The sequence below is a fragment of the Heterocephalus glaber genome, unplaced genomic scaffold (assembly GCF_053883595.1).
Source record: "Heterocephalus glaber isolate CG9 unplaced genomic scaffold, H.glaber_assembly_v1.0 deba00000071, whole genome shotgun sequence".
NCBI lineage: Eukaryota > Metazoa > Chordata > Mammalia > Rodentia > Bathyergidae > Heterocephalus > Heterocephalus glaber.
Window position 1 is genome coordinate 5,641,905 of NW_028258137.1, and position 23,739 is coordinate 5,665,643.

General features: G+C 48.3%; 1 protein-coding gene, 1 long non-coding RNA gene and 1 pseudogene across 3 annotated transcripts in view; 2 read left to right on the top strand and 1 right to left on the bottom strand.

The window, feature by feature from the left end:
* Positions 1–23,739, bottom strand: part of LOC101715321 (1-phosphatidylinositol 4,5-bisphosphate phosphodiesterase gamma-2) — a 137,256-nt gene that overhangs the window by 26,582 nt on the left and 86,935 nt on the right. For both annotated transcript variants that reach the window (XM_087203664.1, XM_087203635.1), the window contains exons 15-25: positions 23,020–23,124; positions 21,926–22,015; positions 21,339–21,514; positions 21,033–21,233; positions 19,922–20,056; positions 15,381–15,561; positions 13,935–14,006; positions 10,219–10,328; positions 7,108–7,204; positions 3,614–3,680; positions 2,306–2,463 (exon numbers count right to left, since the gene is read on the bottom strand). In XM_087203664.1, coding sequence (XP_087059790.1) covers positions 2,306–2,463; positions 3,614–3,680; positions 7,108–7,204; positions 10,219–10,328; positions 13,935–14,006; positions 15,381–15,561; positions 19,922–20,056; positions 21,033–21,233; positions 21,339–21,514; positions 21,926–22,015; positions 23,020–23,124 — 1,392 coding nt within the window. The remainder of the gene's footprint in view (positions 1–2,305; positions 2,464–3,613; positions 3,681–7,107; positions 7,205–10,218; positions 10,329–13,934; positions 14,007–15,380; positions 15,562–19,921; positions 20,057–21,032; positions 21,234–21,338; positions 21,515–21,925; positions 22,016–23,019; positions 23,125–23,739) is intronic.
* Positions 389–7,114, top strand: LOC147830591 (uncharacterized). Its single transcript, XR_015448345.1, has 4 exons — positions 389–1,495; positions 4,061–4,191; positions 4,685–6,542; positions 6,948–7,114. It is a non-coding gene; the product is annotated as an uncharacterized LOC147830591 (long non-coding RNA).
* LOC147830592 (mitochondrial import receptor subunit TOM20 homolog pseudogene) lies at positions 17,597–18,230 on the top strand (annotated as a pseudogene).

The window sequence follows — 23,739 nt, forward strand, 5'->3', positions numbered from 1 at the left end:
CTCAAAAGTAGGTGGGGTCAGGATGGCAGAAGAGGGGACGTGTTGTCACTTTCCTTAACCCTCTGCTCTCTGCCTCCCATCCTGTGCCCTCCCCTAAAACCACACAGTCATCAAATTCCAGTCCTCCAAACCTCACAGCCCTGTAGAACAATGCACTTCACTCCCTGCACCACTGAGATGTGTGAAGCCTCCTTTTTCCTCTGACTCTGCCCATTGCTGCATGGTCCAGAAGGCCCAGACACAAATGCTTCCCTTGGAGCAACCTCTCCTTCCCCCACAGCAGGCAACCCTCTCAAGCCTCGCCCCTCTTCTGACCAGCCTTCCACTCAGGGACCCCTGAGAGAATAGATGACAACCTTCACCACTTGGGAAGTGCTCAGCATCAGGCATCACATGCCACGTGGTAAATGTATAGTGGCTAGGTTGTCCCAAGTGTCTACTGAGGGACAGAATTTACCTCCATTATACATAGAGAAGTCGAGTAGCTAACCCCAAGCCTCACAGCCAGCCAACGTTAAGATCAGATTCATCTGCTACTGGCCCAATGCACAGTCCCTGCTCTTGCCCCACCTGTCCTCTATTACACTCTGCATTGCCCCTTACTCACTACTAGTCACCAGGTCCTAGAGATTTCAGTAGAACGCCTCCTGCATTCAGCGCCTCAATTCACACCCTGGGAGGCCCTGAGCCACAGCAGGAACCTCTGGGCTCCTTGTGCACTGCCCATATGCTCCTCTGTGTGCCCACTGGAGTGCCACACTGGACCCCCCCACACCATCATTCTCTGGGCAGTACCTGGAGACTCCAGCCAGGACTGCGAAAGGAGCAGTGAAGGCTTCCAGGTCTTGCTCAGCCTCACCGGGGCTCTACCTTGGTCAGTCCTTCATCCAACTGTCCTACACTAATGCCACGTAATGCTAATGCTACAACTGTGCCCCCCCACCAAGAGATGCCCCTGCACAGGAAGACACTGCAGGAAGCAAGTATCACAGGATTTAGTGAGAGGTGACATAACAAGGGGGTTAGGACAGTAGGACCTGGAATCAAACACACACAGCTAACAAGTTACAGGGCTTCATTGTTTTGTGTTTTTTTTTAACCTCAGCAGAACAGAGTATCAGTTCAGGATGAAATGTCAGTTGCTGCTCCAAAACTGCTTCATGGTTACTTTCCTGCCCTGTAGATGTTGCCCTCTGGGCCAACTCAGACTGTGAAGCCACATGGAAAGGTGACAGGCCTCACCAGGGAGGGTGTCCCTTTGGCAGGCTCTCTGTGGGACCTCAGAGAGATGACAGCTTCCCTCCAGAGGACTTGGAAAGATGAGCCCAGGGACCCCTGGTGACCAAGGACTGGCCAAGATGTGAGCTCCCACTGGGTGACTACTCCGAGGACCTTGGGGCAGAGACGCAACTATAGCCGCAGGTCACAGGGGCCCAAGAGGTCCCAGAACAGCTCTCGGCTCAGTTCTTTGGATCAGCATCTGTCTCAGAAGCAGGTGGGTACATGGGAAACTCTAAAATGTCTGGCTAGTCCTGTAGCTACAGGAAAGAGCAGAGGCATATCCCTCCCCCTTCGAGGTGTGGAAACACCTTCCTGTGTCGCCCTGGTAGATTAAAGGCTGTCACAGGCTGCGCCCCTGCTGTGCATCAGGCACCAAGCCTAGAGCTTCTCACGCACCACCTCACCGTGTCTTCGCCTCCTCTTTTAAGTGTGTTAGGTCCCATGCCCAGTGTCCAACCCTGTCAGGACGCTGACTCCAGCCTGCCTAGATCCAAACCTCCTGCTCTTACTCAGCACCTCACAGTGCCTCCAACACTGATACTCCAGGGGAGAAAACCCCCAAAAGGCCGCTCCCATCTAGAGGAGAAGAGAGCATCGGGTCGCACTGACATGTGTTCCCATGGCCCATTCCCGGACCAGGGAGGCAAGCTCAGGGAGCGTTTGCTTTGTAAAGTGTTAGAATCGAGGAAGCATTCAAAGTGAGGAAGCGATACTTCCTCGGTAAGACATGGAGGGCCAGACAGGTACTGGCATGGACGGACGCTCCAGACATGAGAGTCGCTACACACACCATGAGCCTCCTGATGCTCAGACCAGACCCAGCTTTCGGAGGGGCTTTGGCGCCCCCTTCCTCTACCTGTATACCTCCTACCATCTGTAGCCACATCTCCTTGCCCTGGAATTCTGTGCAGCATGATTCCTGGCCTGCTCCTCCTGCTGCCTGGGCCATACACAGCCCTAGAAGAGCCCCAAGGCCCGGAAGAGCGTGCTGGGCCCGCCTGTGCCCAGGTGAACAGTGGCTTACCTTGGTGTCGATCTTCCAGGTGATCTGCCGGATGCTCTGAAACCACTCAAAGAGCTCCTCCACCCTGTCAGTGGCGAACTCCACCGGAGGGTCGCCCTGCTTCTTGGGCTCCAGGATGAAGACGAAAGGCTTCTGGTTTTTCCCCTGTGGGGCTTTCACTTTGGGAGAGGATAAGAAAAGTCCCAATCAGCCTAGAAGAAGCCGACAAACACCAGCCATTTCTCACGAACCAACCCAGGCCTCCATCGCTACAATCACGGTTGGCGCCACCTGGGTGGTGCCCTTTGCATTGGCCAGGGTTTGACTTCACACACACATGTGACCGTTTACAGTCCCAGAGGGCTGAGTGCTGTCCTCCCAAAGATAAATCAAGTCCCCAGTCCTTGTGACTGTGACCTTATTTAGAAATAGGGTTTTGCAGATGTGCCTGTGGATCTTGAGATGAGACATCCCAGGTTTTGAGGAAACCCTAAATCCAGGGACTGCTGTCCTCATAAGAAAGAGGCTAGGGACACTGGAGACACAGACATAGGAGAAAGCCACACAGGTAGTCTGCAGTGACACAGCCACACACTGAGACACCCGGGGCTCAGCAGAAGCCAGGAGTGGGATATGGCATGGATTCTCTACACTCAGAGGAAAGTTACGTGAGAAGAAATTAAAGCTATGGTGGGAAAAGCATCTTCCAATACAGAGAGGACAGCTGCCTGGGCTTGCCTGACCTCTCCCTCACTTCTGCCACCCCCTCCTGTGGGCTCTGATGCTTGCAGTGCAGGCTGTAGACTTAAGCAGCCTGGTGCAGTCACAGCCCTGCACCCCCACATGGCCTGTGCTCCAGCCATGCCTGCACTTCCCCTTCTCCCACAGCCCAGAATGGCCAGGCTGGGAAGCTGAGGCTCACAGAGAGGTGACCGGGACATGGTCTCACAGTGACTAAGATGCAGAGCTGGGTGGAGAAGCTGAGACACCCAACTCCAGGCGCCATCTCCACCCATCCAATGTCTTGGCTCTTCCAAAAGCATGGGAAACAGGCAAATCCCTGAAATGACGGCCATGATGCTGCTAGCAACAGTGGCAAATGGTCATCAGGTGCCAGCTGTAAACCAGACCAGGCTGCACGCCACAGCTTAGAGCTCAGCAGCAGACTAACATCGTCATCCTCTAATCTGGCCCAGAATGTTCGGCTCAGCTGGGGAAGGAGCCGAGTCGAAGCCCAGGCTGGGCAGGACCACATCGTCCCCTACTTGGGTGGCTCTGTGGGCAGGCTCTGGGGTCGGTGGGGACCAGGCTTAGACTGCATGCACGTACCGACATTGTAGGTGTTGAGGTCCAGTATTCCTCTGCAAAGACACCCCAGGGGGTTGTCTTCGATAATCTGTGAAGAAACAAGACATAACTCATGGAGTCATACCGGGAATCATAAAAAGACAACCCCTTTCCAAGCACACCATTAGCAGAGACAGTCCCCGTGGAACTCTTTAAAATGCATTTTCCCAGGCTTCGTCCACAGGGAGAGGGCTAAATAACAGTGCCCGGAGATGATGGGGCCAGAGTGGTGAGCAGGTGCCCACAGGCTCATTATTTCATTTCCACTCCGTAAAACCATGGCTTATCCAGGACAGGTCTCAAAACATGCCCTATAGCTGAATTATTAGGAAACAGGACCATGTAGCCTGGGACACCCCAGCTCAAGAGTGTTCTGTGGCTCTCCCTCTCCTATGAACCAACAGCCATGTTCTGCTGTATTGTTCTTAGGTTTTCCCAGGCCCAGCAGCCTTTGCAGCCGAGATGGAGACTACAGAGGTCTCAGGAGAGCTGGGCGAATTGTGTCCCACCCTCTGCTGGCACCACATGCCCTCCTCTGCCAGGCTGATGCTGATACGCAGGTAAGGACAGTAGGCACAGACACAGCTGCACACATCTGCAGTCCTTCCACCACACCTTCCCTTGGACTGCACCACCCACCTGCAGTCTCTCTACCAGTCCTCTGCTATTGATCTCCAACTTGGCTTCTAAGGCTCAAATATTCCTTCCTCCAGGAAGCCCTCCCAGATTGCCCCACTTCTTTAGGAAATGGATGCTAAAGGGACCCAAAGTCTTCCTGTTATGGCTTGTATCTAGATGTTTTTCTAAAGCTTTACATGGTTATAGGTGGAGCTTTTTCAGTGGCTGGATCTAGAGTGTGTGATTGATTTATGGTGTGATACTAAGATTAAGAGTGTCAGGATTAAGGGAGGGTGATTATTAAATTGGTTTATTAATTGGTTTGGCACTGCCTTCATCTCAGTAGCCTGGATATAATATAAGAGACAGAAAGAGGCTTGTCTTGTCTTCTGTTTCGCTACCTTCTGCCTGCCATGAACTGTTTCTCCTCCACAGTGCCTGTCTGCCATGCCACCCTGCCTTGGAGCCAGCCAATTATGGACTGAAACCTCTATAAACTGTAAGCCAAATAAACCTTTCTTTTAACTTTGGGTGTCAGGTATTTTGTCTTAGCAATGAGAAAAGTAACTGACACAGAATTTAATACTGAGAGTGGGGTCATTGCTGTAATGATACCTAACCATGTAGTTCAAAAGCCTTTAAAACTGGCTTATAAAAAGAGTTTAAAAAGATTCAAAGGTGCCGGCTTAAAAAAAAAACACCCCTAAAAATCTTTAGGCTATACTTGATATAAAATTCTGGTCAGAGCTCAAAAGACAAAAATGATGCCAATAAAGACCAGGCTCAAAAGGTTGCTAAAAAAAAAAAAAAAGGAAAGAAAAAAAGACTACATTGGTTGTTAAGACTCCAGACAATGTGTGTTATGCCTTGGCAAAAAGTTAGCCAAGTTTTGCTCATGTCCAGTAAGATTAAGGGTGACAGACTAACCTGACAAAAAGAATTTCAAGGCAGTCTAATGTTAAGGGGATGGCATAGCTACTGTAAGGGGCTTTTAGCCAGATTTATCTTAAAAATCAAAAACAAAGAGCCCAACAAAATGATTTAAAATGTTTTAAGTTTGGTCCCCCCAAGAAAACCTCTAGTAAAGACTACAAAAATAAAACAAAAACCCTAAAGGCGTCACAAAAAACCAGACTCCACCTTTGGAGCCTCAGGTTGCAAAGGTAAAACACTTAACTTAAAAAAACAAAAAAGGCTCAAAGCACCATGTTCCAAAATGGTAACAGCCTAAAAAAGGTGATCAAGATTTAGTTCATATACACTAAACCCCTACAGCGAGAAAAAAAAGCCTGGCTGCTGCTCCAACTGACAGTAAACCTGGATCCACGTGGTACTAGTTTTAGATACGTACGAAATAGAAATGTGGGGTCAAAAAGTCTTCCAAATTTCAAAGAAAGTTTGAGAGGCCAGTGTGCCCCTAAAAAGACAATGTATAAAGCCAAAGATACAATAGAGTCCCCAAAAGTTTAAAAAGCCAAAAACGCAGATCATCTGAAAAAAACAGAGAAAAAAAAACACCTCAAAACTGGCCCCCCAAAAAAGCTGTAAGGGCTACAGCTACCAACAGTGTCATAATGGCAAAGGCACACAAGCCCTTTAAAGTTCACATCTTGCCACATACTGCCTCAGATACTACACATAAAACTACCAGATTTAACATTTTCCCTGCTGGATTTTAGATTTGCTTTGATCCCATTCCTTTATATTCCCCTATTTACACCTTTTAAAATAATAATCTTTATCTCATGCCATTACATGTTAAAAGTGTTGAACTTTCTTTTCATTTCTACAGAGGTTTATAGCTCCGAGTTTGCCTTAAATCTCAGAAAGAACTTTAGACTTAAACTTTTCAACATTGCTAAAAATATTAAGACTTTACCAAGTCTTAAAGACAGACTAAATGCCTTTTACATTTAAAAATAGACATAAGTCTTTGGGGCAGAATGTTATGGCTCGTGTCTAGATATCCCCTCAAAGCCTCATGCAGTCCTAGGTGGGGCTTTTTCAGAGGTGGCTAGATCTAGAGTGTGTGATTGATTTATGGAGCAATACTAAGATTAAGAGTGCTAGGATTAAGAATGGGTGATTCCTAAGTCAGTCCACTGATTGGTTTGTCACCACCCTAATCCCAGTAGCCTGGATATAATGTAAGAGACAGAAAAGAGGATTGTCTTGTCTCTTGCTTGCTTTGCTACCTTCTCCCCACCATGAACTGTTTCTCCTCTGTGGTGCCTGTCTGCTATGCCACCCTGCCTTGGAGCCAGCTGATTGTGGACTGAAACCTCTACAAACTGTAAGCCAAGTAAATTAACTTTGGGTGTTGGGTATTTTGTGTCAGCGTTGAGAAAAGTAACTAACACACCCCATTACAAAGAGTCATCCCTGGTGAAGAGCTGTCGCGGCGAAAGTGACTGCTCGCCAAGCCTTCTGGGTAAAAGGCAGCTGGGGATAGAAACCTGGCTGCAGAGTCCCCAGAAAGGCCTGGTGTCACTGTCCAGTGAGGCCCCTTGCTTGCTCACACCAGGCGCACCGTCCAAACCCTGCGTGACTCATTTGAAGCTGCTCTGAGCACAGGACAAATCCCCATTGGGCCAGTTTTGCTCTGGTGGGAATTCTCCCTCCTATTCTCTCATGCCTTCCAGCCCAGCTCAGTCTGATTAATACACAACTGGCTTCTCATGGTGACTTTCACCCACAGCACCCTGGGGACAATCCCAGTTTCCACATCACTATCTTCTCTGTTCTGGAAAGCCTCGGACACCACAACTGTAAGTGTTAAAATTCGCCCTTGCCCCATGGCTCAGGGGACCCCTAAACCACCTCGACAGATTCTTCCTGAGGATGTGAGGGAGACTCACCTGCTTCTCCAGCTCCTCCCCATCCGCCGTGGAAATGTCCTCCACGTAGTTGGACGGGAAGTACTGCTGGATTCGGGTGCCATAGTCTCCTTTCCACCTGGGCAGGGGAGAGGGCGTTAAAGTCTGCTCAGAGCCCCGGCTGCTCGGTGCCAAGCCAGGTGACCAGGGGACGCGTGCCTGGTGCTACTCGGCTGAGCACCGCTCCTGCACCTTCCTCACAGCACTCAGCCCGGGACGCAGTCGGCCTGTGGCTGCCTCGATGCCACCGGAATGTGGGCCCCCGCCCCGCTCCCCACACCCACTCTGGGCAGACCCACTTCCTCCCTCCAACCTGCCCACCTCGTGAGCCCCTCTCTGCCGCCACACGCACCTGTGACTGAGCCCCGGATGGCTCCCACGCCTTCAGGACCCACACCCTACCCAGCAATCCCGGCCCAGCACGCTCTGACCCAGGGCTCCACAACCCCAACGTGGCATTCGCTCCACACTGCCTTCTGCCCTGGCTGGGCTGCCGGGCTCCCTTCCTAGCGGCCTTCCTCCTGCTGACCACTGCAGACTCTGTGCTCGCTTCCTCCTCCAGGGCGCCTTCCCTGACTGCTAGCGGGGCTGGCTGCTCCTCTGTGCTTCCCGCGTGTCCTGGTCTCGACCTCTGAGCAGCCCACAGCCTGCCTTTTGTTTTGCCCTCTGTCTTTGAGTGAAGAGGAATTCTCTTGGGCCACATGTAAGATATCTAATACAGTTACTGTACGTATGGAAGTAATAACACTTCCTTTTAAATTTTTTCTCATAACACTGTCTTTAAATGAAGGCAAAAAATGCCAGGCTGCTGCCTTATATCTACCTTGGAACCATTTATCCGGCTCCCTCTCCCGGGCCCTCCCTGATCTCGCTCACTACTGTGCTGGGTGGAACCACTTAACTGGCTGGAATAAGCTGAGTGAGGCCTGAAGATCAGTACCATTCGCCTAGTGATGTCACTGTCACTCCTTTCCACGCCCCTTCACCTTCCTTTCTCCAGACCTACCCCCGGGAAAAGCCGGCTGCGTTTAGGGGGACCCTTTGCACCATTTGCCCAAGGTGGGGTGGTTTGTACCTGTTACCCGTGTGTAATCACAGCATTTCTGTCCCTCTCGAAAGCCTCTTGGTTTGAAGAAACATTTTTTGGTGTTCCTGTCTATTTGGGATCCAGTTCACAATGTTCTAATTCAGGCAGCCCACTAGGGGGCGCTGTCTCCACCAGAATGAGGATGATGGGGCAGGCTGTTTACCCATACTCCCTTGCCAAGGGAACATACACTGGTGTCTTAGTTCAACCCAAGGAAAAAACCTGAGGAGCTTGGGGAGGTGCATGTCAAAGGCATGGGAGGGCAAGAGAATGTCTCCCTCACAACAGACAGCTGGGGAACTGGGAGTTGTTGCAGGAGGGCCTTGAGGGGGCAGTGGCAGCCCGGAGACCCACTTCTGGTCATTCCCAGCAGAGAGGAGCAATCCTGGCAAAGCCAAGTCCCTGAATTGGGAGAAGAGGATGGACAAGACCATTGCTAGAAAACAATAGGCCAACGTGGAGGGCCAGGGGCTCAGCAGGGACAGAGACGCCAGCAGAGAGGCCACACGGGGCAGCCCCAAGTTTCTGTTCTAGCTGCAACAGAGATCTTTGACCTGCTTTGGAGTCTGGGACCCAGGGAAGAACAGCTCTGGGGTGAGAAGGTTCTCCTGACTTTAAAACAATATAGAATCCATGACGAGGGCCCCTGCAGGAGCACGGGAAAAGGCCCCCCATGTGAATGCAGTTACGTTGTGGGCTCTGGGGTCAGAGGCCTGAGTTCAAATCTCAAGTTACTGTGTTACCCTGGACAAGTCACTATACTTCTCCACGCCTCAGTTTCCTCATCCATAAAGTACAGCTACCAACAGAACTGTTGTGGACCTAAAATATCCCCCAAAGGCTCGGGTGTTCAGGGTGGGGCTTTGGGAGGGGCTGGATCATGAGGACTCCGACTCTATCAGTGGGTTCATCCATCATTGTGTCCATAATTTGGTGGCACTGGGAGGTGACAGAAACTTAGGAGGGGCCTAGTTGAAAGAAGTGGACCTGGGAGTGTAGCTTAAGGGACGGTCTCGTCCCTGACCCTGTCCTCTCCTTCCTTCTGTGCTTCCCAGCGGCCCTGGATGAGCAACTTCCTCCTGTGCCCTTCTGCCCTGATGTGTCTGCCTTGGAGCTACCGACCACCGATCGAAACTGAGCCAAAATACATCTTTCCTCCTTTAGGTGATTTGTGTCCAGGATTGTGTCACAGCAATAGAAGATAACACCCTGACCGCACCAGGTCATTGGGGGATTAAATGAGCTTTCAAAGGAAGTGCTTAGAACAGTGCTTGACATATTGAAGCTCAGCACAAGCTGCTGTTGCGATTTCTAAGCCAGGTTCAGTGACCTTGTGGGAGGAAGAAATGTTGGTCTTGTCGGGTGCCAGAACCTCTGCCCATGGTCCTGGTTAAGGCCAAATCCTCACTGCTCTCACACACAGAACCACTTGCCCTGGCACCTGTTGATGGGCAGCAAATTTTTCTTCCAAGGTGAACAAAGAGAAAGAGACTACTAGCAAATCTGAGGAAACCCAGACACTTGTGCCCTGAAAATGTCCTTGCTTCCGTGTAGGAGGGGCCCGTGGGCCAGAGCACATGACTAAGCAATAGCATAAGAATTTGAATGGAAGGTAGGGTGCAGGCTTGTGCCATGGGAGGAGCCTGCAGCCGTGTGACCCTGGAAAGCCCGGTGGCCTCATCCGTGAAGTGGATGCAGTCATAGTCGCAACTCCACAGATTTGGTATGTATGACAGCAGTCAAGTGCTTGGGACACAGGAGCTCTCCATGAGCAGTAACAGCTGCTGCACTTGTGGTAATATACACCACATGGTGATGCAGAACATACAATCTGATTGATATCAACGCTTTACCCACTTCCCCTCATGGAGGATGCACCAGGCCACCTTCCCAGGGACTCAGCATGACAGGTCTACACCGAGAATGTCAGAGGGGCTCAGAGCTGGGTCAGCATGTGTCACCAGCAGAAGAGGGACATCAAGGCCACCAGCCCCTGGCAGCCTTACCAGCCCCCGGGTTCCTTGGAGACGTTGTGGATGAGGGCACCTCGGCAGAAGCTCAGCTCGTCACTGCGCTTGGCTTTGTAGTCATACAGAGCTTTCACGGTTCTCTGAGGCTTTCGGAGAAAACAGGAGGGAGGAGGTCAGGTAGGTGACAGGAGCCCAGGACACCAGCTCCTGTGCTGGAGCCATTTTCTTGTCATTTAGGAGCTGGAGGTGGCAGACGTTTGGGTTCCATTGCCATCTGCTGGTGAGGAGCAGGCATTGCAGAGGAGCCAACACTCCCCACCCCACCCCCCAAAGTCCCCAGGGGGACAGGTGGTGAGCAGACTGGCCTGGTTAGCCAAGGGCACCTGCGAGTGACAACACTGCTTGAGTCCCTCAGCAAAGAAAGGATTTTCCCTTCAGATTAAGCCACAACCACCACCTCTGAAGTCATCAGGGGCTGCCATTCTCAACTCTCCCAGAGGTTCAAGGGCAGCTGTTCTGGCTGAGCAGGGGCCTTGCCACCGTTATGACCTAGGCCAGCTATCCACTCGGCAAGACCCTGCATTCTGCAAGGGCAACTGAAGTGAAATTCATCCCAGGTGGGCTCTGGGTGGGCAGGGAGAGAAAGAACATAACCAAGAAAAACCTTTTCTTCAACACACTTGCCTGCTGCCAGGCAAGCATAAACCATGCCAAAATGCACACCCACAGGGCAAGAAAATATTCATGGAAGCCTCACAAATAATCAAATTCCCAGGATCAGTGGCTTGCCTCTCCTCCCGCCCAAAGAAAATGGGAACAGGAATTCCTTGAGTCAGGAAAACTGCTCCTGCGATGGGCAACAGAGTCAGACACAGGTTCAAATCACTCCACTGCTCCTTCCTAGCTATGTAAGCTGGAGGTTCTCTGAGGCTCAGCTTCCCCATCTGTGAAATGGGAATTAAAATTTTGCATATTCCCCAGGACTGCTGAGACTATAAGGGAGGTAATACATGTAATGACAAAAGTGACAAGAACTTGAATTTCTTACGTTCTCAACAAGGTCAAAGCCCTGCTGTAACCCTTTTTGCTCACAGTGTCTCCTATAATCCTCACAACCAGCTGGATGGGGTGGGAGCAGTCATACTGCACCCATTTCACAGATAAGGAAATAGGGATATAGAGAAATGACACACCTTTCCCAAGGTGACACAGGTGGTAAGTAGCCAAGCTCAGAACTGAATTAGTTAATGTGAGTTGTCCCTATAGTTTAAAATGTTCCATAGAAAGTGTTATGGATTTTCTGCTGTGGGAACCTCTAACTTGAATCCTCTGCCCTCCCTTCTCTTCTCTGCATGCACAAGGGATGGCTTCCACCCAGGATGGACACAAAGATGAGAGCCTGGCTCTAGACCCCAGGCTCGGACAGCTGGTGGCAGAGGAGGTGCCAAATGTAGTGCAAGTCAGGCAGACCTTCCACATGGAGAAAGTCTCCAGCCTATCAGATAGCAAGAGATGTCCTCTTAAGCTGCAGTAACAGACCTCCCACCAGATCACCAAATGGCCATGGGCATAGCCAGGTAACCAAGAAGACACGCTTCAGAGCCAGCCTGTCTCTGTCCAGACCCAGCTCCACACCACAGCTGTCCTTAGCAATTATTTGACCTCCATTTATCTAAATCTCCACATTTGTACAGAGGGTACCAAAACAGGACCTGCTTTGTGGAACTGAGGAAGATTAACTAACCATGGCCAAGTGCTTAGAACAGTGCCAATTGTGTGGCCATCAGCACATGGTACCTGTTATCATTGATCTGCTCCTTCCAATTCTAAAAACTGAAGGAGAAAATACAAAATTCCTAGCATCTTGTGCATGAAGAAGTTCCTTTTAGTATTAACTAGAAGAGCAAACCTAGGACTGACCCAAATGGCTGATGACAGGGAAAGAGCTAAGCTGGCAGTTACCAGAATATTCTTCAGCATTAAGACCATGTTAAAATCCCAATCTACGTACCTCATCCGAATTGCCCAGCGTACCGGGTTTGACAAAGCAGCCACGAAGATTCCCAGTGGCGAAGACTACAGGGACGAAGCAGCAAGCAGCAGAGTAGACTCAAAATGGCAGGTTTGGGGCTGCGAGGACCAGCAGAGAAGGAAGACCCCAACTGCACCAACTGCTCCTTAGGGAGGCCAAGGGCATGGCCGATTCTTTTTTCCTTTTGTCAGTGTGCTTTCTTTAATTCTTACTGTACTTTTCAAAATCACAGTAGTAATTTTACTTTGAGGTCCTCATTTTAGCCCGGCAGCTTGACAGGAAGCTCAGCACACAATCATGTTCTAGGGCACCTACTTGGTTTATACAGGAAGGTTTTTCTCTACAGCGTGTTTAGGAGCCACAATTTTCACATTGGGAGATTTCACATAAAACATTCAGATTTCTAGCTTGTCCTGAGAAGTCAGAAGCCCTGGCCTGTCCTCTCAAAAATTCACACCAGCTGAAGGCATCTACCCTTGAGGTGGAGGGGTGTCCCTCAGGTGACCGTGGTTGCTGACACCCCTGCCACCAACTGACATGAGGCCAAATGCCAGCTGCCACTTGTCACCAAACTTTTGCTCTTTTTATCATTGTCGTGGCTGAATGGAGAGACTGAGAAATATTTCTTCTGCCCGGATGGCTCTACTCACCTGTTTTCTGCCTGGCCTTTAGGGACATTTGAGTTGGCAGTCTTGTTTTATGAAATTATGTTTAAAAGGAAAGACATGAAAGCCATTCAAAATAAGCTCCAGATCTACCATCCCATCAAGGAGAAAGACATGCAGTCTGCTTGACATTCCTCTTAAGGGCACTAGTTAAATCTTCGAAACCCCTGCCTGGGGAAGAGAGGTGACCTTGCCCATTACCAAACAGTGCTCACTTCTAATAAAACATTTTGCTACTAGCAAATGCCCTTTGCATACGATTTGTCAAGGGTTCATTTCTTGCTGAAGATTTGCATTGGTCAAGGATTGTAAATTTTTAAAAAAACACTGTGTCTGTAATTTCAACAGAGCCCACCAGAAGGGCCCCTTGCTAAGTGAGTGCTGTATACTAGTCTCAGGCCAGACAGAAAATGTTCTCCCTCCATCAGCTCAGACTAAGTTTGAGACAAAACTGGGAGCTGGGGCCTAAAAGCAAAATCCATCCCTACCTGCAAGAAACTCTACGACAGAGGCAGGGTGGGAATCTGAGATAGCGTTTGCATCACAAGGAGGTCAGCGAACCAGATAGAATGTATAAACACCACAGGCTCAGTCAGCCAGCAAGAAACATTTGAAAGACTTTTTTTTTCCCCCTGTCCGTTACCGGGGACCGAACTCAGGGCTTTGTGCTTGCCAGGCAAGTGGCAGAACCACTGAGCTAAATCCCCAGCCCGATGGAAGACTTTTAATTGGAAGCCATTTGGCCTGATACTGGTTCATCAAACCTGAGGATTTTAGCAAAACAGAGCTGCATTTGGATGGAGTTCTATTAACCTTTTTCCTGAAAATATATTTGGTGTAATTGCCAATCACTTCTTCTTTAAAAACTTTTTTTTTTTTTTTTTTTTTGGCAAGCACAAGGTCTTGAATTTTATCCCTGGTACCAAAAAAAAAAAAAAAATTGCTTTGGCTAAGTTTTCCAGAATGTTCTCTTGCTCTGTTATAATTGCTACAGGGGAAAGGGGCTGAGCCTGGAATCCACATTAATCTAGTGATAATAAGGATCAGCACCATACCATAGAAGGGTTGATCTCACTCGGATCCACATACATCCTGCTGACGTCATAGAGGGAGTTTATGTCTCTTTCCTAATAAAAAGAACAAAGAGAGGTAAATGGAATACCCTATCCCCCTGAAACAAATAGCCCTTGTACCCAGCATGGCTGCAGGCTTCCTTCCAGTTCCCTGTCCTTTGGTACAAGGCCTGAAACCTCATGTATTTTCTGTGACCCATGGCTAGACAACAAGAAGCAATAAAGAAGTTTCCCCAAATTTAGAAACAAGCCCAAATCAGAAAGGCCCCTATGCTGGCCTACTACGTGCCAGGCACTGTCTATTCCTCTGGGAAAATATAAACCCAAAGCTCCCACCATATCCTAAAGCAAGCTCACGGCTTGCAGGAGCCCACGGTGTGCCTCTCCTGCTGACTCCATGTTCAGACAGCATGCAAGAACTTGCAGTGGACCACCAAACCACTGTGGCAGTAGTCACAACCAGAAACTGGCAAGTGCCACCCACCAGGGCCTTCCCCCAGAAAGGTCACCAGTACCCTGCTGCTAAGCCCCCTCTCCAGTCTCTCCCCTCTGTGCCCCACATCTCCCCTTCCCCCATGCCTTCCTGTTACCCTGCAGGGCCATGCCAGTCCACTCCCTCTACAACCAGCTGCATCTCCCTTCTCACCTCCCCAAGGCCTCTCCCCTTCCATCCTCTAATGGTGGCCTTTTCTGACCACCCCAATGTACGGTGGTGCTCCCTTATCTCAGGCTACCCAGTCCTGCTCCCTGAAAACACACCTTTTATGTCACTGCATTCTTTCTCCTCTCTGGGACCTGAATTTCCCAAGGTAAATGAGAACATATGTTCCAGGCATATGGTCAAGGTCCAACAAATCCCTTTTCAATAAATGAATGAGTCCATCTGATAGGAAGTGAGACACAGTACCTATATCAGGTCTCCTCCTCTAACAGAATAAAAGGCAGTGCCTTAAGTGGACTACAAGGCCCTACATGATCCAGCCCCCTTTGGACCTGCAACCTTACTTACTTCTACCCCCCCTAATTACAGCCATTCCAGCTTCCAGTTTGGGCCTCCAGGCAGTCTCCATCTCACCTTGGGACCTTTGCACCTGCTGTCTTGTCTTCCTCTAGAAGGCTACAAGGCTCACTCCTCAGTGAGATCTTCCCAAGCCTCTTGAAAAATGCAACATTTTTCTTGTCATTGTGGATCTGTTTATCCTCCTCAGTTCTTTTCCTTAGCATTTATTACCATCTGCCACTTACTATGCAATATTTTCTTATTGTCTGTTTTCCCCAAGCTAGACTATAAGCAGCATGCAAGCAGGATCTCTGTCCACTGCATCCAATTTTGTATCCCCAGGACCTGGAGAATACCTGTTACACAGCAAGTACTTATTAAAGGGTTGCCCAATAAAGGAACCAAGCCAGGGGCACAGAACCACCTACCATATTGTAGCGCTCCAAGAGCTCAGGGGTCACAGGGTACCGCAGCCGCATCTTTCGGTAGAGGGTATGTTTCTCATAGTAACTGACAAGCTCCACCAAGCTCTCAAAATAGGCAGATGTCCCCAGCACAAAGTGACGGCCATCCCGGTTGATGCGACAGTGTTTCACCTTGCCCCTGGCCCTGGACAGGGAGACCACATCAGGTGACGTGCTAAGATTCTGGTGGCCATGGAATTGCTATACAAACTCTGCCAATCAGACACAACCTAATTACCCGTCGTCAGGGAGTAGGGGAATAAACAGTGCAGCCCTCCTCTGGAACCCACAAAACAGCATTTTAAAAATGTGGCCTGTCCAAAGCAGATCTGGATTAGCCAGTATCTCAGACTCAAGAGCAGTTCCTCCCTAAGGATAGGACTTGACTCTGGGAACATAGTAAGTATCTAGAACAGGGCTAGCAAACTATAGCCCTGAGCCATATCTGGCTCACTATGCATTTTTGTAAATAAAGTTGTATTGAAATAACCACCCTTCATTGGTTTTACATTTTCTCCCTAAGACAGCAGAATTGTATGGTTGCAATAGAGACCATGTGACCCGCAAAGCCTAACCTATTTGCCTACTGGCCTTCACAGAAAAGATTTGCTGATCAGTACTCTAGAACTCTGACCAAGGATTCCAAAATCCTTAAATTTTGTCTTCCATGGCCAGACTTGGTAATAATGAAATTTTTTTTTTCAAAAAGGAAATGAGCCCAAGCATTTGGCAAGGTGGTGCCTACCTGTAATAGCTGAGATAGAAGGATCGAAAGTTCAAGGTCAGCTGGGCAATTTAGTGAGACCCTGTCTCAAATTTTAGGAAATTAAAAAAGGGCTGAGGATGTAGCTCAGTGGTATAGCACTTGCTTAGCATTCATGAGGCCTTCAGTTCAATCCTCAATACAAAAAAAAGAGAGAGAAAGGGAGGGAAGAAGAAAAGGAAAGGAAATGAGTCATTTTGAAAGAAGATGTAGGACAAAACCCACATATACTCACCATAAAGTTATGTTAAAAGTTTAAGGTGACGGATATGCGAATTACCCTGAGTTAATCACAACTCAGTGTATAAATGAATCAAAACATCACACTGTAATTCATAAATAAGCACAAATGTGTCAATTTAAACTTTCCTTAAGAAGAACTAAAGAAACTTAGCAAGTTCAAAGAGGAAATGACCCAAAAAGATGGAACCAACACACAAATCGACCAATTTGAATATGGGAGAAAAAAATTTTTTTAAATTGGAAGTGCTGACCAAAATTGTTAATATGAATGACAGATTTATCAGAGAGAGACTCTATAAAAACATGCCAGACAGAAAGAAGATAAAAAGTATAGAATTCATGAATTACAGAATGTGAAGATAGGGTTTCTAAACTCGAGGACAAAATGGAAAATCATGACAAATTACTCAGAGAAGTCTTAAAAATGACAGGAAAAACTCATTCAACAGCTATTAGATGGCACTTAATAAAAGACTAATTTAAGGATAATTACAAAGTAGAAGACAGCACACACAGAATTTAAAAATCTGTTTATAGAAAGCTTAACAAAATCTTTCCAAGTATGAGAAAGGATTTCAGCGTACAGGTAAGTGAGTCATACAGAACACCAATTAATTATGATTTTAAAAAAGCTCCCCACAAAACATCATACTCAAAACCCAAGATGTCCAACAAAAAGAATCTTAAAAACTATCAAAGAAAAGCAGAACATCATGTATAAAGTAAACCCATTAATACAGCAGAGGGCTGGGAATTTAGCTCAGTGGTTCCACCGCCTGCCTCGCAAGCGGAAGGACTCGAGTTCGATCCTCAATACCAAAAAAAAAAAAAAAAAAACAAGAATACAGCAGACTTCTCAATACAAATTTTAAAGGCTAGGTGAGCTTGGAGTGAAGTGTTTCAGCTCTAAAATCAACTTCCAGCCATGATTAATATCCTGCAAATTTATCTTTCAAAATTGATGAAGAAATGACATTCCATTACAAGAGCAACTGAAGAGATACGTGAACACCAAACCAGCACTCCAAAAAAATAAGAATATCCTAGACAGAGACAATGAAGTCCACAAAGCCAAAAAAAAAAAAAAAATCAAATGGAATGAAAGTATCAAGCAAGATAAATAGTCTAAAAAGTATAGGAGTGGTCCTTTCTGGTCTCTTCAGCGGGCTTTGGCTGCAGGCGGCGCGATTTCCTCTACAGGTTTGTGGGCTCGAGCTCCTGTGCGGTCCCTCCGCGGCCGGCACAAGCCGAATTCAAGAGAAGATGCGGGGTCGGAACAGCGCTATCGCCGCCGGCGTGTTCCGGGCCCTCTTCATCGGCTACTGCATCTACTTCGACCGCGAGAGGCGAAATGATCCCAACTTCAAGAATAGGCTTCGTGAACGAAGAAAGAAACAGAAGCTTGCCAAGGAGAGAGCTGGGCTTTCCAAGTTACCTGACCCTAAAGATGCTGAACCTGTTCAAAAATTCTTCCTTGAAGAAATACAGCTTGGTGAAGAGTTTCGAGCTCAAGGTAAGTATGAGAAAGGTGAGGACCATCTGACAAATGCAGCTGCTGTGTGTGGACAGCCACAGCAATTGCTGCAGGTGTTACAGCAAACTCTTCCACCACCAGTGTTCTGGATGCTTCTCACTAAGCTCCCAACAATTAGTCAGAGAATTCTAAGTGCTCAGAGCTTGGCTGAAGATGATGTGGAATGAAAAACAAATCTGAACATAATAAAATTTCAAAAAGATTTTAAAAATTCTTAGCTTGGAAGTTGAACAGCTGTGGGGGAATAAGGGCAAATATGATTGTTTATGGACTGTCCTACACTGAAATCTACCAAAGTTAATGTTTACTTTGTGTAGATCCATTTGTCTTTTTATTTTTCCCAGTGAAAAGAGTATTTTAGTAGAGCGCCTTTCATTTTATAAAAACACTGTTACCAAAATACAGATTTTGTTTATTCCTTAAAACTACAGTTAAAATGTACATACAACATTAAAAACCCCAGTGCTTAGTTTTAAAAGATAAGCAAAAGGGCTGGAATTGTAGTTGAGTATAGAGCCCTTGTCTAATGTGTATGAGGCCTTAGGTTTGGCCCCAGCACCATGAAAAAGGAAAACAGTGAAAAAGTGTAGGAGAGTGGTGAATGCATATTTTTAAAGCTAGCACATTTTCTTATTGAGAGTTAGATATTGATTGTGGTTTGTTTTTTTTTTTGGAACTGGGGATCGAACTCGGGTCCTTGTGCTTGCGCAGCAGGCGGCGAATTGATTGTGTTTTTGAATAGAGTATTAAAATGAGAGATCCTTTCTTTCCATTTATTCTTAAAGATATGTGGTGTGCTGCTGTGCTGTACTAATGGCTCCACCTCTTCCCTCATTATCAGTCTTGAGCTATTTTATTTAAATCAACGTACTTAATGTTTCTGGGTATTTATATCCTTGTATTTTAAGTATAACGACAAATAGTACTGGGAATTAGATAACATGTACCTAATCTCCCCATATGAGCTTCACTAGTTCATGTCTGCTCACTCTCCTCATTTATAAAACCAGGGAATCACTGATGATTTTTGAGGTGTTTCTTTCAGCTTCTCATTCTTTTGGTTCTGTTCAGCATCTTCACATTCACCTTTGCCTGAGGAATGTATTTGGGCAACCTGGACTTGCATTTTTTTAATGTTCTGAATTTTGCATGCTTGCCTGACTTAGTATTTCTGAATTGATCTTTTGATTTTCACTGGAATTAGACAGTTCTGTAACTACGTAAATTTGAAAATTTACCTTTAAGGTAGCTGGATCATCTGCCTATAAAAATGTTTGTCCCCTTTTTGCTTTCATCTTCTTATATTTCAGATTGATTAATATATCTCATACAATGACAGTGGGAGATAATACTAACTAAAGACTTAAACAGAGTTTGTGGGATCATTTACTCTCACAGTGAGTATTATCTGCCATTTCACAATTGAGTCAGTTTCAGAATCGAGAATAAAGATCTTTGGTACTTAAAGGCAAAAAAAAAAAAGTATAGGAGCAATCAACAGAAAAAGAACACAACGACAGGAATAAATTAATACTTCTCAGTAATAACTTTCCATGAAAACAGCCTCAACTCCTCAGTTAAAAGACACATATTGGCAGATTCCATCAAAAAGCAAGCCAACAGTCTACTGCATTCAAGAAACTCATCTAATTAAAAAAGATCATAGACTAAAAATCAAATGGGTTCAAACCCAGCCTCTGCTGTGTGCTTCTGTAAAGTGCTCCTCCCCACTGTGCCTCAGTTTCTACCTTGGAAAAGCACAGATAAGCAGATGCCACAGAGCTGCTGAAGATGACAGGCGCACACACAAAACAGCACTTTGTGTGTCTGGAATGTACCAGTGTGTGCTGCGTTGGCTGTCACTGCCATTGTCACTCTGCTGACATCCAAAGCCCCACCCTCGTGCTCACACTTGTCCTTCCGATGCCTCCCCCGGCAAGTGCGGGTCCCTACTGTGGCGCCTACCTGAAGGTGATGGCGTAGGAGTCCTCCAGCCCTTCATGCTTCTTTTCCCGCTTCCGGATGAGGAAGGCTCCATCTCGGGGAATCCGCATCAGCATGTCCTCCGCCTCTCCACGGCTCAGCCCGTCATAGTACCACCTGCACCCGGGCAGGAAAACAGCCAGGTAAGAGCCCTCGAGGCTGTCAGGAGCCACTGCAGGACACAGAACAGCGGGCTCCAGGGATAACTGGGACTGGGTCCTGGAAACAGCCATAGAAGCCAGCTGCAGACCTGCCCAGCTGTGAGCACCTCCAGAGACGGTGGTTTCTGAAAAGAACACTAGGAGACCAAGTGGATCTGGGCAGAGCGCAGAGAATAAATCTCCATACCCTCACCCACCTGTGCCACCAGTGCCTTGCAGGCCACCTCTGAAGGGCCTATTTCCACCTCTGGGGAAATGGAGGTGAACACAGGCAAGTTTAGGAGGCATTTTTTGTTGTTGTGTTTAGTTATTAAAACATAAAATAGCACATTTTTACCAATCCATATGAAAATATTTAAAAAGTTGCTGCAAGTCATTTGGCTTCGTTCAAAATATAAATTTTAGTGATCTGCTTAAAAATTCTTCCTTCATTTCCACAATGTATTGACCTTCTGCAAAGCATAACTTGGCTCACTTTTCTGCATAAAGAAATAAAGGGAATGGGCCGGGGATTTAGCTCAGTGGTTTTGCTGCCTGCCTAGCAAGCTCAAGGACCCGAGTTTGATCCCTGGTACCAAAAAGAAAAAAGAAAAAAGAAAAAAAGGGAATACTCTTGCCATCATTTTCTTTTCATTTTTCTCCATCAACTAAATAGGAAAGGGCTTGGATAAGCAGTAAGATATCACAGGGCCAATACTAAACTCTGAATCTCAAGCATGAGACCTCGGGATCGTGAACACAAAGCCAGAAGGGAAGGAGGGAGGAAAGGAAAGGAGAAAAGGAAAGAGAAAGGCAGGCAAAGCTAATGGAGAGCAAGAATCTGCCGAGGGGCCACCCAGGACCTCTGAGCCTCTGGTGGGCCAGGGCCAGGGACAAGGGGACAGGGTTGTGACCGTGTGGGTGTCTGCCTCCCGCCCAGCCCAGGGACGTACGGCTTGGACTCATGTGGGTTGGGGTTCGGCACCGGGTCGGTCAGCCGCAGCTCAAACTCGGCACAGCGCAGGTGCGACTCTCGGTAGTGCTGGATGAGGTCGTAGATGCTGCTGAACTTGAGGTTGTCGGTCAGGTAGTACTTCATGGCGCCATTCTCCAAGGTGGAGCGGATCAGGCAGTGCTGCACACGGCCCGACCGCCTGCAGGACAGGGCCGCTGTCAGAGATGAGGCCGGGTGCAGCCAGGTGGACACCACCCCCCGCCACCCGCCTCCCCATGGCCGCTCCAGGGCAGGAGGGCGTTACCAGAAGGACAGGGTGTAGGCGTTGGGGTGGCTCTCGCTCTCCCGCACCAGGAAGGTGCCGTCCTTGGCACCCGCCTCGGCACAGTACTCCTGCAGCAGCTTCTCCGCGTTCGTCCTCTTCTCCATCTTCTTGTGGAACCATTTCTCCCTCAAATGCAGCTCCGTGGGTGGAAGGTCCTGGGCCACGGACAGAAAGGGGGCTTCTGAGAGCTCCTGCTGCCTCCCCTGCCCACCACCTTCTCCGGACAGCTACTGCTGTGGGGGCCTCCTGGCGTCCTGAGACTCCCTGACCTCCATGGTCGATGGCGCTGGAGAGAGCATCCACGTGACCCTGTCCTCCCCAGGTTACACAGGCCACAATCTAAGGCCAATCAGGCCCTGCAGGAAAGAGCCTGGACTCTTACTGGCTAGGTACCAAGAGCAGCCAGCCAATCAGAGAAGAGCCAGCCAGGCCCTGATACCCAAAGAGGTAGCTGTTAGGGCTGAGGATCCCCATGCCAGCCTTAGGACAGGAGGAGCTGAACAGGAGGTCTGAGGCCCTGAGGACTACCCTAGCTCAAAGAGGCAAGAGCAGCTGGTCCCACTTACCTGGGACAGTTCCTCCTCCGCGGCCTGCTCAATGTCGTCACTGAAGGACAGCTTGGCGTCAGCAATGGCGCAGTAGTGCCGAGTCCACTTCTAGAGAGCAAAGCTGCATTAGTCTCCCCCAAAGTCAGCCACATCACCTCAGGCTGGGGGATCCCGCAGGGCATCACCCCAGCATGCACTGGGGATTCCCCTTTCCCAGCTTCATGCACTTAGCGATTTCATGGAATTTGTTCCCTTTTGAGAGATATTTTTAAAACACTTAGTTTTTGGCTCCTTTTGTTATTTGGGGACTTTTAAAATCAGTGTGTCTAGGAACAAACATGACCTAATTCTGAATTTCCACTGCATATTTAATTTGCAGCCCTTTATGAAGGATGGGCTTATTTGGGGCACTCTCCTAACTATCTTTTCCTATTTCATCTGCTTTTTAAAAGATTTTCTACCGCTTGATCTCACAGATGCTTTCTGAAACATTTAATTATGACCCATTTGCTTAAATATTAATCATTTTTGCATATATTTTATTGTTATATTTTTTATTCAGGATGTACAGACATGTAAAAATGTACTCAAATGGATTAGCATGTTAGGCTAAGGGATATGAGAAGGCACTAGAGCTTGAAATGCCTTTCTCTCATCAGAAACGAAGATTTCCGGTGGAGCTCTACCAGAGTGGGAGTCGCTAGTGACCTGGGACCACTAAGTGATGTGGCATTCTGGACCGGAAAAATGACATTAGCAAACAAAGTGGTAAAATGGAAATAAGGTCTGCAAATCAGCTAGTGGGATTGTACCGTTGTTCATTTCCTGATGACGGTAATTACGCCGTGGTTACCCAGGATGCTCCTACTGGGGAAGCGGGCTGGAGCAGGTATGGGACTTTCCCATACTATTGTGTGAGTGTGAATACATGCTACAGTGCATAAAAATTATTTCAAAGTCAAACATTAAGAATGCAAAAGAGAAAGGTTAATTATGACGCAGTCGCTTGGCTCACTGGGCAGCGCCAGGACGTTCACAGGCTCTGCGGCAGGGTCTAGGAAGGGGCGGGAGGTCAGCGTCCACAGCGGGTGTGGGGAGGGACCCAGGCCCACCTGGTCGATGGAGTCCCACATGTACAGTTCACCCTGTTGCTTGTGCTCATCTTTCTTGTCCTCCACGTTCACATCGACATCACCTCGGGGGCCCAGCTTCTTATGCTAAGAAAAAAAGTGCACATGGTCTCCCTTGAAACCAGGTTTCAGGGTCTTCAAGCCAGCAAGAGTGCATGCACATCCACCAGCCCACAACGTCCATCTGCGCTTCATACCTCAGCCCCTTGCACTGTCCCGCCTTTTGTGGGCTCTGGCCCTGGGTCCCCTCCTCGGAGGAGGAGGAGGAGTTCCCCCAGCCCTCCCTGCAACAGCCCAGCTCACTTCCGGCCCAGCTGCTCTCTGCCTCCTCCCACCCTGCTTTCCCTATCTCTGTGTCTTCTGTCTTCTCTGCTAGGAAGGAAGGCACTTTGCCTTTCTCCTGTTGAGTGGCTGTGCTAGGGCAGCGCCTAGCAGACAGTGAGTGCTCAGCAAGTAGGACGCAGGCCGGGCAGACACACGGGGCTCAGCACAGCAGCCTGCTCTGCCCTGAGCTGTGTGACCCTGGGCAGGCACTGCGCTTTCTGAGCCTCACACGCCTCACCTGCACAAGCAAGGCAGTGATGACAACGCTCACCCAGGTGAGAGCTGACGTTGCCTCAGCTAGCACTGACGAGCTGGGGTCACGGAGCGCTAGGGAAGGAACTCGGGCTTGGGAGTGGGACCTGGGCTCCAATTCAGAGC